Raw genomic sequence first — 21519 nt, forward strand, 5'->3', positions numbered from 1 at the left:
GAAAGAAAGAAAGAAAGAAAGAAAGAAAGAAAGAAAGAAAGAAAGAAAGAAAGAAAGAAAAGAAAAGAAAGATGTCCTTTTCCCTGGTGCTTGAAATCTGAAGCTGTCAAGGAGTAGCTATAATAAATGAAGGATAATCATAGGGAAGTGAAGTGTAAAGTGGAGTAGCAGAATAGCATTGGAGAGAGGGAAGCAAGGCCACTGGGGAGGCAAGGAAATCCAGAAGCTGAGATCAACCATCCTTCCTACTTAAGGTTTGAGAGTCTATACACTTCAGCATCCTTTTCGCCTCCCTCTAAACTACAGAAAGAGTCTTGGGGTACGATTCTAAGCAGGCGAGATGGTTACCTTTTTCAGGCTAAGGATGCGGGAAATTACTTAGGACTGTTTTCTGTCTGGCCTGACGTTTTGCTAGTACAGCTGTTGTGTCCCTAGACTGGGTCGAGCATAACTCAGCTCCTTCCTTGTCTACCCTCTCCTTCACCTTTTTGGTTCTACTCTTGGGGAAGCTCAATAGCATAGCAGTTCCACTGGTAGATCCCTCTGCTGGCAGATCTCTTATCCAACAGAATATCCAACTCTCAGCACAAAAGAATTTCTGCAAGCAATAGATAGGCTTCTGTCTATTCCTAAACTCCTGTGTCAGGTGCAACTTGGAGGTAGATTGGATTGACATTCATTTACTTTTCACCATGGACAAATTTCTTCCCACTTTTAACGCCTTGCTTTCTCATCTCAAGAGTCTGTTTTTGTTTTTCCATCTGCGTGGATTTTTATTTTTAATGAATGACTTGGTTGCAAGCCAGCATTGTTATTTTGGACATGACAAAGACACGGGTCATCATCTAAAAGGCAAAACTTAGGATCTGTACATTAGTCTCCTTTTTCAGCATCCTTACCCTGATGATTCCTACAGAAGCAAAGAACTTCTTCAAAGCCTAGTACAATTCTGTTTATCATCTATGATTTTTTTAAAAAAAACTAAAATACTTGATTCTTGCTTTTGTGATGAGGAAGAAATAAAAATTTTAAAAGAAGGCCATTGAGCCTAGAAATGTCTAATTTAGTTCAATGTGCTGGAGGAGGTATGTAGCCTCAAGGTTTTTTTTTTAATTTATTTATTTATTTATCTATCTATCTATCTATCTATCTATCTATCTATCTATCTATCTATCTATCTATCTATCTATCTATCTATCTATCTATCTATCTATCTATCTATCTATCTATTTATTTATGGAAAGTAAGTTCTACTTGAGTAAGATCACTTAATAGAAATGTTCAAAATACTGCAAATAGATCCTTTTTAAAAAGAGAATATAAACACATCAAGATTGTCTAAGCAGATGGTTCCAATGCTGTTGTCAGGACATAAGATTCCAAATCAAGGGGGGGGGTGATACATACAGTATAAGGAAAGGAAAGAATTTCCCTTGAATAACTCTTCTTCAGCTTTAAGAAGCCTGAGGGCTGCAGCCATAGTCATTTGAGGCTAAATAGGCTACAAGATCTCCATTAGCTGTAACAATTCTTCATAGTAATTTGTTAGTGGGATCACACAACCACACATGCCAATTGTTACAGCAACCAACATGCGAAATGTACACAATTCCTGCACCTAGACATATTCCTCATACATGTTGTGGAGTGATTGTTTATTTTCCCATATGGCCCATCTAAAGTAACCCCTGTGAAATATTGGTTCAGCCCAAAGGGTTGGGAATAAGAACGAGCAGGGCTGTAAGTAAGAGATTTGAATCAGAAAGAGTAGAAGAACTGACAAGGTTAGACCAGCTATTGTTATTTGGACTGCTAAGGCCCTTTGACAACTTGGTCTTCCTATATGTTTGTGTTGGAGGGGTGAATCCAAATAGTGAATTCATGTATATGCCTTTGAATTGAAATTTTATTCCAGGGTTTTGAAGATTGTGCATGTGGAGTTGCTGCTTCTCTGCTCTGGACACCCATGGTGTGTTGCCAGAATTGCCCACTAGAGGGAATCAGAGACTATGCTATATAGAGAGTTTCCATAGCATCCACAGGGGTGGGGCTTAGAAATGAACGACCACCACCACCACCACTTTTAACTGTGGTCCTATTGTACTAATGATCAGAGTGTGAGGAAATCTCCAGAGCTGTGATATTATCAGCCTGTAAAAATGAATACAAATAAAAAGCCAGCAAATGGAGAGGGGCATATATATATACACACACACAAATGCACATTGTGACCTCAGTCTGACCCTCCCTTGCAGCTCATTGGTTGGAGTGTTGAGGGACAATCTTGGGCCATATTGTGAGGTTCAACTAGGGAGGTTCACAGACAACACTTCCTTCCATGGGACCCACAGCTCAGTCTACTCAGTCTACTCCCCCACCCCCAGTTCAAATATTTCTAACATTGCAAGTGGCATATGGGAGACAGGAAAGATACACTGTGGTGCCATTCTGCCATGTAGCCACTCTGGAATTACACGAATACTCCAGGATTCAATCCATTTTTGCACATCCGAAGACAATGCCATACTGCCTAGCATGGCATAAACAGAGCGAATTTCAAACCAACAGGTAGGTAATGTTATTTATTTATTTATTTATTTATTTATTTATTCATTCATTCATTCATTCATTCATTCATTCATTCATTCATTCATTCATTCATTGGATTTCTGTCCCTCCCATCTAGACCAAAGGTCTACTCTGGGCGGTTTCCAAAATTAAAAACAATAAAACCAAAAATATATATTATAGGTCCAAGATGGCGAAGTATATGAAATTAAGACATGGCAGGAGGGAAAACCTGCACAAATAGCCAGGTTTTAAATCTATTCTTGAAAACACGCAGAGAGGGAGCCAGGCGGATCTCCACTGGCAAGTTGTTCCAAAGGCAAGGGGCCACTGCCAAGAAGACCCTGTTCCTCATCCTTTCCCTCTGGACCTCCCTCAGCGTTGGGCCCCTCAGCCGCCCAGCCTGGCTGGAATGAGTGACTCTGGCAGAACTCGGTGGGAGAAGGTGCTCTGCCAGATGTTAGAGTGGAAAAGAGATGAAAGGCCATTTAGAGATGGTATCTGTGATCAGAATGTCAGAGAACACAAGATATACAGACTAAACATCTCCCCTAGAAAACAAGGAAGTGACATGTCTGTAGTGAGAATCCAAGAAAACAGGGTCTAAGGCAAAGATGCCCAGCTGAGCCATTTTAGAGCTTCGTATGGCGCCGTCTTCCACAGCCAAGAAGAGCGCAACAAAAGAGGAAGCAGATGTTACCGTTCAGACTGAAGTTCATAAACAACAGAAGAGCTCATGAGCTTCTGAATGGGAATGTGAGTATATTAAAAGTCCGCAGGAATATACATGACAGATATTCAAGGTAGTGGTCAAAAATACGTTTCTGAAGCAGGATGAAAACAAATCAAGTATCTAACTCATGTGATTCTGAATTATATTAAATAAATGTGCTGGATTTTTTTTTTAAAAAAAACCCAAAGATATAAAAGTCTCTAACAAATGTTATGGCATATAAAAAGGAAGGGGGGGGAAGGAAGGAAAAAAAAAGTACATATACAGTGCTCCTCCTCACCCACCAGAAAAATCTGGGAGTAACCATTTATACCATTGACTCTTATTATGGCCTTTGCCCCTTTTTATTAATGCAGAGTCTGTACTTTCTCCCCATTATCTCTCTTTTAACTTAATTAAAATAGAGAATGCCAGAAAATAGGCACATCTTCATATGTGGTGGGGATGTCAATACACACACACACACGATGTGTGTCTACTGTGCAAGTATTATCTATCTCCTTGCACAGTACACAATATATACTGTGTATTGTGCAAGGAGATAGATAATTGGACAATTAGGGAATTTGTTTCCAGTTTGTCAACAGAGGCAAGATTGATGATTGCTGGGAATTGGAAAATAGCTTATTATAATATATGGTCAAGTGATTGGTATACGGAAGTCTGGGATATAGCAATGAATGATATACTTACATGTGATTTTAAAAAAAAGAATTACAATGTTATTAGAGCTCTTCCTATCCCAGTTGTTTACTATGTTCAACTGTTTACAGTATGATCCTGAAAAGAGACGTCCCACTGCCCTATCTCTTGCACATGAGCAGACACATGCATGGATGTGCAGATGCACGTGTGCACATATCACACATGCACCCATGTGCACACATATCACCACATGAACCTGTGGAAATGTTTGTTGTTCACAATCCAGTAGAATGTTATTCTAGAGCAGTAAGGCAATGGAAGAGGTGCTCAAGAGGTGCCGAGCGCTCCAACACTAGAGCCATTCAAGAGAAATTTAGACAAGCCAACTGCCAGATATCCTTTGATTTGTATTCCTGCATCGAGCAGGGGGTCAGACTTGATGGCCTTATAGGTCCCTTCCAACTTCATGATTCTATGACCCAAACATGGCTGCCTACCGAAATGAAGAGATTCCAAGCCATCCTATAATAAATGTGGGGGTGTTTACAATACTAGAAGTGTCTTTGTTGTTTCTGCTGCAACAGATACCTCTTTAAAAAAAAAAGCTCCATATTAATTCTACCACACCTACAATGGCTTGCAGTTCCCTCTGCTGACTATTCCAGTACCTAGTACAAGCCCCTGGACTAAGAGTGTGGCACATATGGTTACTTTAAGGGGCTAGTTTTAGGAGTGAGCCAAACTTCTAGCGATTCTAGAACTGAGCCCACAGGTGGCTGGCATTGTATGTTCTCTAAACAAGCATTTGCATGAGGAACACCAAACCTATTCTACAAAGGAAGGGCAGGGTTACTCACAGACCTCTACAATAAATAAATACATACCCAAATGAGGGCTAATATGTTGTAATGGATAGATTGATAAACCAGGATTCAGATGACCTGGGTTTGAATTCCTCCTTAGCCATGAAAACTCACTGGCGTGTGGCACTCCTACAAACACTTACGTATCTTATATATTTTGAAAGCTGATTAAAGCTTTTTGCATGTCAGATTTGACTTGATAGGGCATAACAAGCAAACAAGTGTCCAAAGTCCTCAACTAGATCTAATAATAATCGTATGTCATCAAGCCAATTTTGACTTCTTAGTGACCCTTTTCAGGATTTTGCAGATAGAGAATGCTCAGAAGTGGTTTCCCATTTCCTTCCTCTAGGGGGCACCCTGGGACGGTGCAGCTGGCCCAAGGCCACCCAGGCTGGCTCAACTTTCAAGAGGCACAGTGACGAATCAGACTCCCAACCTCTGGCTTTGCATCTGAAGATCTAAACCACTCAAACCAATGATAGTTATGGGTAGATGCATGTTTCTCCAGTAGCAAGTCCTGACAACCAAGGTGGGGGGAGGGAGACCCAACCTGGATAGGCTACCTTTTTCAACAAAGAGTTTAGATAAAGAGAACAAATTATTTTAATGTTCCTTTTTGTGCGTTTTTTTTCTTTAAAAGAAGTGTTAAAACACCGAATGCACGTCTTCAGATTTACTCATTGCAAAATCAATATCCATCAGCCATTTGAAATTAAAGGAGTGGTTAGGCCCCTATTTTATACACGCCTTATTGTATTGCGAGAGCTTTCTACTCAGCCAGATAAATCTTTTTTAAGAGGATTAGGAAACTTTCATTATCTTTATCTAACCTGAACTAACACTAACTCCAGAAAAAAATTAATCTATAGACTGGACAAAAGCTGATAGCTGTTGCTAAGAAGACGGCCCGTTGGAGTTACTTTCTAATTGAACGGGGTGAGAGGAGACAAGACCTAAATCTATTTTGCACTTGTAGGCAGTGGGGCAGGGAAGTGAGGGGTGAGACGAGGCAGAAAAGAAACAGGAGCTCCTCATGGTCTGATCAGGTCATATTATCCCTTCTGAATAATTTATCCACCAGCGTTTTTCCCCCCACTATGAATCATTTATTGGTGAAGGGGGGAAATTTCACCTGTTGCTCCCCGGTTGCTAATTATTAATGCAGCTCTAAGTATGTTGGATCCAACCAACAAGATGCTCCAGAGCAGTTATCACTTCCAACCACTGGGAAGCCGCTATAATATTCAAGACAAAGGTAACTGGCTCCTGGCTACAGTGTTTGAGCTTTCTTCTGGGGAAAAAAAAACACAATAGGATTGAGTAGGGTACAGTATCTGTGTATCCAGAGGGGCCTCCCCTTGGCTAAAATGGGTTTCCTCCCCCTGGACTCACATAAGGATTGTATGGAAAAAAACCTCAGGAGTCGAATCCGGTAAAGCCGGGACTGGCATTTTACTTTTTAATCGGGCCTTTTACCATGGAGCTTACCATCATAGCTTTGCATGCTTTATGTTTACATTTTTATAATCAAACAATATTATCTGGTAACACCCCTTCTCAACAACTGAAATATGACAGTTGGTCCCAATGTCCTTGTTCTACTAGCTGCTCTCAGGTATAATCAAAGCTGCCAATAACCGGGAAACGGGTCCCATACAGATGCCATTCTGATTCACAAAATTTAATCGACTGAAACTCGTACAAGGCCGGGACCCCCTTGCGTTTACTAAAATGATGAAGGATACATCCTAGAGAGGTGTCTTCGAATTGTTTCCTGCCCACCATAATAACCATGAGTCAAAATATTTTTTTTAATATCACCAAAACAGAGGGTTAGCCACCAGCCTTAAAACAGGACAAAGCTGGGCGCAGGTCTCTAGACAATTTGTATACGTAATTGATCATTCATTCATAGTCAGAAATCATCCACTATTTTGAAATGTAATTATGATCTCCTCCCTTAGTGGGGAATGGAAATGGGTGAATCTATTGATCCCAGGTGTCTCCCTCCCCCCCCCCATGTTCTCATTCTCCCAATTTTAAATGTTCTCCATCCTGCTTCCACCTCTGGGGAAGAACGCATTGGCATTCCTGTAGAGGGGGAATAAGACCTGCAACATTCTTCTCTTGGATGATAAGGATGATGAAGCACCATTTGTTTCTTCCAGTGAATTTTTTTTGCTTTGATGATAATTATGTTTTACACCAATTGTCTGCTTTGTGCAAAAAAACCCACACATATTTATGCAAAATTATTGGGGGGGATGACATAATACATGGACAATGATCCTACACAGCAATGTTCCCAGAGGTGTAGTGGCTTTCTCAGCTGTGAGGCACTTCCTGAGCCATGGATTCATTTTAAAAGAAGAAGGAAAATTAAGATGCCAAGCACTGGACTGTGCCAGGTATGGGGCAAAATCAGTTTGTCTGCTGATTAACAAAATGACCCTCAATTGAATCTCCCAAATCTTATGGCCTGTCCCCAGAATGTATCTCTTCGCCTTTGTTCCAGTTCAAAAGTCTAACGAAGGCAATGGAGAGGATTTTGTGTAGTCCTGATGCCTGTCATTTAGACGAGTTGGAGAGTTCATCATTATTTTTCTTGGCACAGATTTTATATTGCCTGCGTGCGCAGAGTTTCAACTTAATTTTAAGTGCAGCAACCAGAAGAAGTCTTTCCTTATTTGGAGGTTTAAGAAGAGAAGCGAACCGCTTAACCTATTCCATATGATCATCAGCTTCAGCTCAAGAATACAATCCATCCCCAGCTATCTCAATGAGATCAAATGTTCTCTTCCACTTGATCTTCCTCAAAAAGGGGACATGCTCCGGGCAACCTCCTCCTGGTTTGGAAACTCTGAGATGCTCCTCTCAAAAACACTTGAGTACTCCCTTCTTTTCTACACAGCCTCCTTGCAACATTCTCCCTCGAAGCATTGTGCCAAAAGCCCTTTATGGCCTGCAATGACTTTGACATACTTACACAATCTGTCTTCTCTCTCTCTCTCTCTTTCTCCTCTGGAAAGTGATAGCCTTGTTCTGTTTGAGTCTCTTCCTCGACAGTACCTGACAGTTCTTTTATTTCGGCACTGTATTTCCCCCCAAAGAAGATCATTCTGCTGTCAAGGCCACTAAGGGGCCACTGAGACGTCGCTTTCCATATTTAGAAGTTTCTCTGTTCCTGCGGAACTTGTACTCTTATCCGAGACAGGAAATATATAACCAACACAGGCTGGATTTTACCCTCCTAGGACTCAAAATATGTTCACAAGGTGTACCAGCTAATCCCGGCTGCCCCATCCCATCATATTTTAAGGCAGAAGGTGGTAATCCTAGGGCACAGAATGACACTTTGGAAACATAACGAGAGGACAGGGAAAAGCATCCTCATCTAATTTTCTTAAGCATATGAATAGTATGTCAAGTTTTGCCAGGCATAGCAATGCTCCAAACAAAGGGTCTAAGGAAAGAGAAGGACGTTAATGGGCAAATCTATGCCTACATCAGTCACGAGAAAGAGAAGGTGGAAATATGTGTGTTCTTGTGTGTTCACATACAATGAAATGTATACATACACTCATAAATGCATCCTTCATTAGGCAAATATCACTGTCTTCCGAGCCCTCATTAGACTCCTCTGTTGTTTCAAAGGAAAACTATCAAAGAATGTTTGAATCATTCCTTTCTTTCCTAGAGTCATGCATTGGTTAGATGTTTGGCCATCACAGGTTTGGAAATGGGTTTGTTAAAAACTTTAATGTCCAGAGGGCTATAACCGAACAGGCTAGGGTCTGCTCTGGATACACTCACAGATTGGTTTGCACCCACCCCCACCCCAAAATAGCCTTTTCATGTATTTCAGTTCTAAATTTGCCGGTTGTTTTGCAAGCTGTGCTTGTATTCCCTTGAATTAATACAAATCATTTGTTATGATGAGCTATCTAGGTATTGAATATTGATTTGAGGGCAAGAGTCACCAGGGCCTAGACGCAGAGGGAATATTCTATCCCAGAACCTACCAGAATAGAAAACATTATAATAGGTCCACAGATAACTCCTGCAAAGCTCAGGAGATGGAGTAAAGTTCAGATGGCACAGTTCTACCATTACCTACAAGGTTACAAACAGTCCGTGAGTTAATCTGGAAGTTGAGTCATGGCAACCGGACTTCTTTCTTATTAGGTTGAAGCATTTCACTATTCATCCAAGTAGCTTCTTCAGTCTGAGGAAAGTTGGTAGGAGACCCCTGATAGACCCTCCACATGGGTTTCACTTCCCCCTGGTCAGAATAGGCTTGTTAGAAGGACAAAGGAATGGGGGTGAGGGATAATCCCACTTCTGCAGTCTTTCTCCACCCATTGTCATAGGTTGTTAATGGTCATTAACACATCCCAGAAAGACCACTCTTAATGAACTCTGTCCTTTAAACAAACCTATTCAGACTAGGAGGAAGTGGTCAGGCATCTCCTACCATCTCTCCTCAGAATGAAGAAGCTACGTGGATGAATAGCGAAACATTTCAACCTAATAAGAAAGAAGTCCAGTTGCTATGACTTAATTTCCAGATAACCTCACCTGGAGAACTGAGAATCTTCACAGGTTGTGAATCAATCAATCAATCAATCAATCAATCAATCAATCAATCAATCGGTCGGTCGGTCGGTCGGTCGGTCCGTCCGTCCGTCCGTCCGTCCTTCCATCCTTCCTTCCTTAACACAACAAGGTGGGTGGACATCCAAGCAGCAGGAAACAGTCCTTGTTAATATATATAATATATCCACATTATATGATGGTATACTGAATTTTGGGTTTTGACCATAATCTTTGGAGACTCACGCATGATGATATCATCATGGTACTACTATAACTGCCATGGGCATTTTTCAGCCTCATTTTTCCAAACATGGCTGAGTGCTAAAAGCTTTTTGAAGAATCCTTTGCTGGCATGTGGATGCTATTCCCCTTCACTTAGATAAAGCAGAAAGGAGAGGAAAAAAACAACCTTTATCCATTTCGTAACCTGTACATTATAGCACAACACCCTATTTGAAACCTTCGGAACCTTTCAACCCCAGAATGTCCCTGAAGCACATTTAGTTGCTAATTTAAACTGCTGACTGACTTGCCCACTTTTATTTACTCAAAGTGGATAACAGTAAAGAAAAACAGAAACAAACAAGTAGAACATCAAATAGCACTACCAAAAAGTGTGTCTCAAAAACATACACCAGACCTTGTGTCATTTTAGACAAGAAACGTAAATTGCTCTTTTTCTCTCTCCAACTACCAGTCCAGATCAATGTTATGAAAACATGATGCTATATTTAAATTGAAAAACCACAACTCAGGTATTAAGAAGTCACAGGGATTGCTTAGAAATGGGCCATCAGTGGCACAGCTTGGCTCTTTCAATCAGACGTTACACACAACAGCATGTTATCGGCTATCAAGCTTCTTTGTATATTCTTAATGAGACAGAGAACACCACTCATTTCTAAGCAACAGAGGACAAGGTAGAATCCAAAGATCCAGATCCTCAGCAACATTCACAATTTCCTTAGCACTGTCAACAAAGCATCTAGCCCAAACCAGAGAGGATCACCAACTGAAGTCAGAATTTTGTTCAACTTCCTTAGAACTGTGGTTCCCAGACTTTGGTAATCCAGGTGTTTTCGGACTGCAACTCCCAGAAGTCTTCACCACCCGCTGTGCTAGCTATGGTTTCTGGAGACTAAAGTCTAAGAACTCCTGGGTTGCCCAAGGTTGGGAAGCACTGCCTTAGGAGGCCACATCGAGTCTTACCTTGCACGATGAGATGAACCCGTGATGTCTTTGGATGATTGTCTGTTTGTACAGAGCAGGTATAAGGGCCTTCATCATATATGTCCACATTATGTATCCTGATGCTGTACTGCGTTTTGGTGTTTGTCAGGATCACCACTCGGTCATCTATTGACCACTTATCATTCCCGGCATAAAGAATGGTGCTACGGTTCAGCCAAGCCACTCGTGTGACCCTGTCATCCACAGTACACCTAAAAGGGAGGAATAGAAAAGGAAGTGATTTAACCAGATACTTGTTTAACTGCCCATCATGGTTTCCTAACAGACTCTCCATATTTATTTATTTTATTTATTTCAGCACATTTCTATCTTAGTTTCATAATTAAAATACATAGTGACTAACAATGGAATTCTTAAAATACCACCATAAAGCAAAATCTTCCAAAGAAAGGGGGAAATGCAATTAAACATATGCAAAGCAATTACAGATATGTTGATGGGAGTGGATGGGTTGGACTATCGCTCCCAAAATTCCTGGATAACAAGGCCACTGGCCATGCTTCCTGGAGAATTCTGGGAATTGTAGTCCTACAAGACAAATCTGTATGCCTCTAAAACTTAGTGGTTCCCAACTTTGGGTCCTCAGATGTTCTCGGACTACAACTCCCAGAAATCTTGGCCAGGACAACTAGCAGTGAAGGCTTCTGAGAGTTTTAGGCAGTTTTAAAGCTATGATGCTTTCATTTTCATGAGATGAAAACATCATTTCCCCAAGCAGTGCGCTGTTCTAGAGGCACAATGGTGACACATATTCCATTTCCTCTGGAACACAGAGGCATAGGCACCTTAAGAGGCTTAGAGAGACCTTGCCAGTCTCACTCTCAAATGACAAAAATCTTATTCTGGTCTTGTACAGTCCCCTTTTCTCCCCCACATGACTAACAGAAATCCCCATAAGCTTTGAGGTCTTATAGCGGGACCGACAATCTTCACCAGGAACTAGAGCCAACATCGGCTATGGTCGGTTTTAACAAGCTAGCTTGTCAGAAACAACAGTTTGAAGCTGGCTTGTTTTAAACCAGTCATAGGTAATCTGAACCACAGTTTGCCTGTTCTGGAAGAACAATGGCAGGGAGGAAAAGCAGAAGCAGTGCTTTCGGAACACTTTCTCCATGCTACGTGGGAGGAACCAGAGAGCGTGTGCAACCACACTGATAAAATACAGCATTAGACTTTCAAATAGCAATAACTTATTGTAAACAATCCAGTGTTAGCTAAGAGATGCATCAACTCTTACTGCACGCTAATCATCTGGAAAAGTAAGTAGCTACAGGTACAGTGCCAATTAGCTTATTACCAATATAGTAATAAACATTGCATGCTCTCTACTTTGCTCTCAACTTTGGCATTATAGGTTTTTCAAAGTATGTTAAAACAGTTTGATTACTTTTACAAATCTGCACTCCTTGAGTCACCCACCCATCTAACTGTGACTTCAATATCCACAGCACAGGACACGACACCAACATGTGGTACCAGCACATGACAGCCCTTGGACGATTTGATATTCCTTTATTGCCGTTAAAAGACGACTAACTATGAAACTAATAATTTTTTATCTTTAAAAGTTGTAACTAATAGCTACAATGGCATCACAAGAAGAGCGAAGTTCTTATTCATTAAATTGCAGGCAGAGTATAACACAGCTAAACGTTCATTGTTGGGTAAAGAAATATTTCAGTGTCTGTTTCTATCGAAGTCGCTCCAAAGTAGTAGCTTAAACATGGTTAGAAATTACGCGATGCCAATACGGATGAAATGAATACTTGGAAATTGTCTCGGACTTAATGAAAAAAAATGTTATCTGGACATATTGAGACCTAATGTTATTTTAAACAACAACAAAAAAAATCCTGCAAGAGTTTACTCCTTCACAAGAACAAAAAGGTCAGGATTTTTCATCAGCAGTAAAATTAGCAGAAGAAGCAAAAAAACAAAAGCTGGATTTTGTTCAAAACAGTGTGCATTTTTGCAAAGAACAAAATAAAACAGACTTTTATTTTATGTAAGTTTTCCCTCTACACTTTTACATGCACAGAAAGGTTTTCAGTGTAAAATACAGAGGTTTTTTTTTACTGTAGAACGCTACTTTTTTTGCTGAAATGTGAAAGATGCACAAGATCTCATAATCATGCCCAGCAGGGAGCAAACTTGTGAAAGCAGGCATTCTTCTCTGGGAGAGAGAAATTAACAAAGACTGACCTCCCAGGCTGCTACCATGTAATTGGCTACATCATGTACAGCAGTCATCTGAATCCACACAGAGCAGGAACGGCAGCAGGCAACTTTATGTTCTGCTATGAACGGCTTGAAAACTGCTGGAAAAGCATTTCAACTATCTATTGCAAGCCAGTTTTTGATCTTACTTTTCCTCCAGCACTTAACATTGGAAAGCCATATTTCAGTGTAGCTAGTTACACTTGGAACAGAACAAAAGCTGCCCCATTCCCATCAAAAAAGAGGAAGAGGGGAAAATTGGAAAGAGAGGGATTCCTATGTAGTACATTGCTATTTTAATTCCACTTCAAAAGAATAGTTTTATTTATTTCCTTGTAAGTTTGGTCACAGTACCCAGAATCTCAGAGTAGCTGTTCCTATTGGCACAGCAGTCTAGAAGGAGTGTATTGGATCAGTTCAACAAGGACATTTGGAAAGGCTTAATTTCTTAGGCATTCATATTTCAGAACAGGAAAGTGTACACATATCACTAAATTATTTGCCCTGCTCAATGCACAATGGACGTCTGATGGATTGCCTTATACTGAATCATGCCATTCGTCCATCTAGCCCAGCTGTGAATGATAAGAGCTCTACAGGGATTGAGGTATGAGTCTCCCCTTGCCCTACCTGGAAATGTCAGCATCAGCATGGAGGATCAGAAATGGAACCTTCTACATGCAAAGTCTGAGCTTCACTCTCTGCAGACAGCTAGATCAGAGTTACTGTCTGTTAGGTGCAAAGAAAGCCAGCCCAGTGGTCTTCTATCCTTAGCAAGCAGTGAGTAACCCAGCCCCAGCTTTATTGCCCAGCGAGATGAGTACTCAATGTAAAGCGGATAAGGAAATATCCTTATATTATTATACATGAATGAGAGACCATTCCTATAAGTACAAGAGTGCATTGTAACCTGATACAACTGCAGGTCAGATCCAAACATGCAATGCTTTCCCGACTCAGCTATACATGGTTCTCATCTGCTCTGTTCTGCAGCTCCTATTTGGCTCCCAGACCATGCTGTCAATAATTCCAGAGACAATGACTAATTGTGCAAATTATGTTTCAGCCAGCCTCTTTCTCTTCTGGGTTTCATTTACTCACTAACAAGCCCATGGTTAACTGCAACAACCTCAACCAATGGCTTGTGACTGGCTGGCTACAGCATCACACCGGATTGCAACCTTTTCCAATAATAAGTGAATGACTCATTGGACAGGTGTGTCCAGTTCTTTGTTTGGAGGAGGGGGGCTGCTGTGACTGTTCCCATGGATCCAGACCATGGACCTACAACTGTGAACAGTGGAGAGTCCTGAACGACACTGCAGGGTTTGCTTGGAAAAGTCACTTTCTGCACCACAACACCCAGAATCTCCTAACCTTAACTTCCTAAAGGATAATAGGTCTGTTCTGCAACAACTACCTCTGTTGTGTCTTGCAAAGGGTTAAACCTTGGAAGCGGCTACTTTGCACCCTGAACTGGAAAACATAACCCTTGCTTTCACTTTCCAGCCTGGTTTTCCTGTAATAACTCCAGCCAAGCTCCTTACATTTTGCAATTCCTCCTTCATTCCATTGTGTAAAGCTTCTTCCACCTCCTCCCCTTCTTTCTCCAGCTACCCTCTCTTCCTATCCATCTTCATCTTGGCTTTCAATGGTGGCAAATGGATGTTCTAACACTGGAACCCTCCCTTTACTCAAATTAACTATGGGGGAGCTAAGCGCAGCCTAGTTAAGTTGAGCCCTAGGGGGATGGCGGTGTAGTGGACTATTACTCCCGTCTCAGTTCATTATAATGAATAATAAAGAGATACTTACACACATTTTTTGGTAAATTATTCATTGCACGGACTGGGGAAAAATCAGGGCAGTAATATGTAAAACAGACAACTCATGTGTCTGTGTTCATATAAATATCGAGCATAAAGCCCTTGAAGGAACTCGCTCGTCTCCTCATTAAAGATGAAGTACAAGGATCACGGCCTGAAGAGACAATCAGGACTCTTCATGGTGGCTTTGTGCGGCACAAAAACAATTCTGGTGTGGAAATCCCAGCTTTGCGGCGGCCCGTCTTTCTGAGCCTGTGTGTTCGGTATTGATTTATGTACAGAGAGTGTGTGCACTGCAGACAGGACTGTGGCTACTTCAGACAATGTATTTCATACATTTCCAAGCTCTTCATTGCCCACATATTTTCAGCAACATGATTTGGATCCCTGCATTGAGCAGGGGGTTGGACTTGATGGCCTTACAGGCCCCTTCCAACTTCACTATTCTGTGATTCAGAACTGTAAATAGACTGGAGAGCTGACAAGGACACCAGCGGAGCAGTAGGGGGTGCTGAGGAGGAGAAAATGAGTGTGGCAGCCCTGGTTGGGTTATTTACAGCAGTGGTCCCCAACCTTGGGCCTCCAGATGTTCTTGGACTACAACTCCCAGAAGCCTTCACCACCACCTCTGCTGGCCAGGATTTCTGGGAGTTGAAGTCTAAGAACAAATGGAAGTCAAAGGTTGGGGACCGCTGATTTAAAGGACTCAGGGACCATAGAGGAGGAAGACCACTGGGCAGACACTGTAGATTGGGAGGTGTGACAGGTGGAGAAGAATCCAGAGGATTTGGGCAAAGAAGGATGGGAGATAGTACAGAGGTGTGATCTGTGGGCTGTCAGTGGATTGATCTCTTTGCTCCTCCTGAAGAAGGAGCATGGGCACAACTGGATCAACACTGACAGCACAGTGCCTGTTATACTGAACATGACTGCAGAGCTATGAGACAATGGGCATGAGGACACAACAACTCCAAACCAGTTGTCCCACCAACGAGCAGCCCAACAGTCAGTCCCTTCCAAGACCCAGAGCCATCACACTAACCTCTCACTTCCAGCTCCACAGCTCCCACAAGTCAGGTTCATCTCAACCAGGGGAGAACTAATGTTACTGCCACAGCCACCTTCAAGTCATCCCCAACCATCCTGGACCCATGCGCTACACAGAGGTGAAAGCCTGGGCCTCTCGCTTACAGGGCCAGGGGCCAGTATCTATCCAGCACACCAGCTGCGGCGTGCCATACCTTGCCCGTTTCCACAGTGTGCATGCACAAACTGGTGGAGGAGAAGGGTTTCTACCCTCCAGCCCCAACACTCACTTGAAGATGGGAATAAAAAGAGATACAGAGTCAAGAGTTGGCGTTTGATGTATGTGTAGAGTAGTTTGGCCATATTGGCTAGGACCGTTGATGTTCAGTTGTGTTAAATAAATCTATTATGTTTGAGCAAACTTGTATGTTGTGATGGAAGGGGCAATGGGGGCCAACCACACGGTGACAGATTGGATCACTTTACAAAGTCTCTGCATAAATTTATTGAAAATGATGTCCCCTTACCTGTTTTAGAGTTTGAAATTTCCCCTCTATGTGTAGTGCCTATTGAATTTGTTTTTTTGGTTTGGTTTGGTTTTTCTTGAGTAGTATTAGCTACCACACAGGTAAAGAACCCTCCTTGAATTACTTAAGTAAAGCAGACTAGCTCTGACATAGCTGGATATTAAATCAAGCCAGGAAGTTTCCCCTAGCAAGGATAAATTTAAGAGCACAGGCAACACTGAATTAACATGCTCTTGGAGTTCCCAGTCTATCTCCAAAGTAATCATGCTTCTGTAAAATACACAAGGAGAAGCCAAATGAAGCTGCAGATTTCCAGAAGGAATGGAAAGAGCTAAGCACCTGCACTGACGGGTGCAGTATCTCCCTACATGTTATAATCAAACACCTTTCGGAAATTTATTTCCTGAAAACAAATGCCTTGTTCAATGTTCCTTTTAACATTTTTGCAGTACCCTGTTAAAATCCTCAGTATCTTACAGGTCCAAGGACATCATGGGTGGGAATTACATGCCCCGGTTTTTTGATATGGGTGGAAAAAAACACTGTGTACAAAGATGTTTTCAGTATGGCATTACTGTATTAAAGCTTTCTGAAATACAGAGCTATATCCAGATTCTTCGGAGAAGCACAGACCTTACATGAACTGGCTGCTAGCACAGCCAAAGAGATCTTGGATTGCTCTGTTTTGGAGACAGAGATACAATTATCCAGTTTAAAATGTGCACAAGATGTGCATATCTGGGAGAAATAGCATATAAAAAGGCATATATTATGCAAAATGCTTGTTGCACTACAGGAAATCCAGAAATGAGAATGCTAGTAGAGAAGGTTTAACAGTTTAATTAACTGCTAGTGAGCTCAGTATCTCTCCTCATAAGATCTTGCTAGCAGGTAATCAAACTGTTAACCCTTTCCTACGAACTTTCCCTCTTTTGGAGAAACTATGTATGAAACTTATTTGACCAAACTCCGGCGGGCCTGGTGTGCTCTGGTCCATGGGGTCACGAAGAGTCGGACACGACTTAACGACTAAACAACAACAACAAATGTATGAAACTTATCTGTCCCAAATTATTAAGAAACTTAACACTGTGTTTAACCCAGCTCCCCTTCAAAAGAAGCAAACAAGAATATCAAGTCAAAAGCGGTAGTCGACAGTGCCTCTGTATGTTGAAACAGTTTCATGTTTGAATGTTCTCTCATTTAATATCCCTAAACAGAAAAGGTGAGAAGAGATTGCTTGACAGACTTTCTTACAATAGATAATTCCATCCATGAGGTGTAGCCACAGAAAAGGCCTTGCTTTATGCAGCCACTCTCTGAACATCAGAGACCCACATGAATTGGAAATTCATATGGAGACAACTAATCCTTATTTCCCTGGGCTCGTGACATTTACATTAATTGAATCCAGCAATAAATTGCATTCACAAGGATAAAATTCCCACAATGTCTGAATATGGTGTAAAGCAAAACAGTGCAGCCATTTTGTGTTGAAACAGTTCATTGACTGCATAGGCAACTCTCCAGGAACCCCATGTGCCTTATTGTGGATACTAAAAATAGGAGAAAAGTAGGGTATAAAAATTAGTTAACAAATAAGAAGATGCAATGGGCTATGCATCCCAATTTGAGGCCAGTTAGATCAATCTTTTTTTTTTTTGGCTATGGCCATAAACATAATATGAAAGAAATATAGGCTGAATCAGGATTGTATGAGTTGCATGACGAACCTTATAAGATGGTATGTGAAGAACTGTTTCCAGTCTGTAGCACCCTTCAAATGTGCCAGCCCCCCCCCGAGGGGGCCATATTACACCCCCCCCCATTGAGAATGGCTGAGTGAGATAATAATCTAAGCAGATAAAAACACTGAAAACTAGTTAGGCTGACAAAAAAAGTCAGCTTGTTCTAGTCAGCAACCAAATAACAATATCACAACAGATCCCCTAGTTTGGATGGGCCACGCTACATAAAAGAAGCCCATCTTGACCTCTTTTGAGTAGATCTTAAAACTCTCTAAATTCAACCATGTATCTGCTATAACAGGACTCATATGTTCAAAAGTAGATCCTTCCTTTATCTTAGGGTGAGCTAGAATGAGGTTTGTAGATGAGGTCATTTGAGGAGGGAACAGTTATTCTTATTCTTATTCTTATTCTTATTCTTATTATTCTTATTATTCTTATTCTTATTCTTATTCTTATTCTTATTCTTATTCTTATTCTTATTATTATTATTATTATTATTATTATTATTATTCCAATCTAGGAGGCTCATTATTGAATAGATTCTTTTCTAGTTACAGAACTAACAGCCGCCTCTCAATTCCACAAGGCTGGGACAGGGTGGGAGGGACGGAGGAAGCGAAGGGTTATTTGTAATCACCAGAAATAAATACTGTTCCTCACAAGTAAACACAAAAGAACAAAGTCTGGCTAGGCTCCCAATTCGTTAAAGATGCAAATTAGAAACAGGCCATCAAAACATGAGGTTCTGTTAATCCTCTCTCAACAACATAAATCGTCAAATTAGCCTCTGGTACAATGACATCTGTGGCATGTAAAGTCAGGTCTAATACAATGGGTCCTAGAGGGAAGGATCACATCCATCAGGTTTCCGCTTTTGTTACTGCTGATATTTATTCATGGTGATGAGGACAGAAGGCTCTTAGCTTTAACTCTAAAACCCTTCTGTTGGCACCGGTTGCTTCTAATGCCGCCATCCATCCACCCGTTCCTTGGCATGTTTCCATTCAAGTTCCCTTGCTCTAACTTTTTTTGTTGGCACTTCTCTTATCAACCGTGTAAACTAAGAACCAGTTATTTCAAACAGGGAATGAGCATCACCTTTCAAACCATAGAGGTTTCTCAGATTTTCTTGGATACCTAGATAGAGCTGAAAAACCTAGGAAGCACAGCATCATAAATGAGGCAGAAAGTGAATTTTTTTGGGGGGGCGGGGAAAATGAGGGAGAAAAGGAAAAGAAGGCAATGCCAGCCCGAAAAGTTAGACCAAACTGGTATACACGTAGGGGAAAACAAAACAAAACAGAGGCAACAGATGGAAGTCTGTCTGAAGAATGGGATGCGAGAAGAAAATAACAGAGCTGGAATTTAAATTACTGACTTCACACACAAAAAAACCAGCCCTGATAATTGCTTTGTGTCTGGGTGAGAAGTGGTTAACTAATGAAAAAAGGAGTCCACGTCTAGGATTTTCCCTTGCTTGAATGGTAGTGAGCAGAAGAAGATATTTTGTAGACCATCGTGATGGCTGCCATGGGTGTAGTCAACATTCAGGCTGCCCTTTGCTATGTCATGCTTGGCATCCTTTTTCCTGCTGGCAACACGGGCACAATATTGTGCAGCCATCTTGGGCCATTTCCTGGCTTTTTCAGTTGTGGGTACCAAAACACAAACCCCCACATTCATGAACTGGAGGGTTTTTTGTTTTGTTTTGAAGAACTGAATTATAAGTGCAGGATCATGTTGGAGATTTCAGAGAAATTTGGGGAGCTTAGGAATAAACTGACAATCTTGCTTGCTTTGGCAAAAACTTTAAACACTGCCAACTATGCAACTAATTTTGCCAGTCATCCTGAGAAAGTACAGTTTCATACATATAAAGCCGAACACATTTTTATAGTTTTAATTTCAGTAAGTAGAACAGACATTTTTACCTCTATCTATCTATCTATCTATCTATCTATCTATCTATCTATCTATCTATCTATCTATCTATCTATCTATCTATCTATCTATCTATCTATCTATCTATCTATCTATCTGTCTGTCTGTCTGTCTGTCTGTCTGTCTGTCTGTCTGTCTGTCTGTCTGTCTGTCTGTCTGTCTGTGTGTGTGTGTGTGTGTGTGTGTGTGTGTGTGTGTGTGTGTGTGTGTGTGTGTGTGTGTGTGCGCGCGCGCTCCTGATTATTTGCCACAGTGCCTAGTATTCGGAAATGCACCAAGTTCAAAGAGTCTTACTCACAGGAGAGTAGTTAAAAGATTGTGCCCTTATACCAAAAACCTAATCAAGTTTTCTTAGAAGTACCACTATGTTCAGTGGGGATTGCCACAGATAAGTGAGCTCATGATCATAGCCTGTACCTCAAGAAGCCCAACTTGACAGCTTTTGATCAGTCGTGTCCCCTGGACCACTCCAGATTCACAGTCTATAAACAGCTCTCCAAAGACTTTGATGGCCAACTCTGAACACAGCAGCTCCACAACAACCAGAACCAAGAAACATTTCCTCCTTGCAGTACAACAAGCCTCCCTCTTCAGCAGTATCTGATTCTTGCTGCTGAACTGCTGGACAGCTCTGCAGTTCTAATACATAAACCCTATTGGATTATGGTGAGTTCTGGGAAAGATTCTGTCCAAACTGGAATTTCTGGTCCATCTCAAATTCCAAAAGCTAAGACTCAGCCCCATACATGTAACCTCACTATTGTTTTATATCTGATTTCTAATAAATCGAGAATCACTTTAAGTATAAAGACCGCACAGCAAGAAAGAGCTTTCAGACTTGTCATTTGGTGTCTATCATGGTTCTTAGCTTTTTCACAGCCCCAAGAACCTCCATTTGATACTAAGATACAACTCCAGAACATCTCAAGTATTATTATTTTTAAATTGAGAGTCCTTCTGAATATGCACAGAATTTCTTCCCTTCACTACTGATTCACCACACCATGGCTAAAATGCTCTTGCTTAGCATAGTAAGTCACAACCAGGACAGGCCTACTGAATCAGTGGAATGCATGGGGCATTTGACCCATCAACCCCTATTGATTCAATAGACCTACTCTAATGTGGTTTATTACACTAAGCAATAGGGTTTCAGCCCATAAGCCATTGCTTGTTTCTGACACTGAAGTGAAGCTTTTCCCCAGGAGACTGTGCAACATGTTCATTCTCTTAGGTACAACCCAGATTCTAAATTCCCCATGCCAATATTTCTTCATTTGACATAGGACCAAACCCTGTCACATACCTGTGTACACAGCCCTGCTGACACGCTGCATAGAAGCATGTAAATAAATCTGCTGGTTTAGTATCACTTGTATAGCGGGTGAATCTCCTTGTCAAGATTCAACAGGCAACATAGCAGCCTGACGTCTGAAACTCAAGGACCATTCATTTTACAAATTATGCATCAGCTACAAGAGCTAATCCAGTTTAACAGCAGCTAACTTGGCTAATATTATAGGGCATGTTTGGCTTTTTCAAATACAATTATTCTATAGCCAAACAACAACT

At 41.3% G+C, this 21519-nt stretch overlaps 1 protein-coding gene across 5 annotated transcripts in view; it reads right to left on the minus strand.

Moving 5' to 3' along the window:
* The window catches only part of LOC110078188 (opioid-binding protein/cell adhesion molecule homolog), a 789058-nt gene that overhangs the window by 177640 nt on the left and 589899 nt on the right, over window positions 1-21519 (minus strand). For all 5 annotated transcript variants that reach the window (XM_072979113.2, XM_072979111.2, XM_078379829.1 and 2 more), the window contains one exon: window positions 10618-10850. In XM_072979113.2, coding sequence (XP_072835214.2) covers window positions 10618-10850 — 233 coding nt within the window. The remainder of the gene's footprint in view (window positions 1-10617; window positions 10851-21519) is intronic.

Source organism: Pogona vitticeps, chromosome 8 (assembly GCF_051106095.1).
Source record: "Pogona vitticeps strain Pit_001003342236 chromosome 8, PviZW2.1, whole genome shotgun sequence".
NCBI lineage: Eukaryota > Metazoa > Chordata > Lepidosauria > Squamata > Agamidae > Pogona > Pogona vitticeps.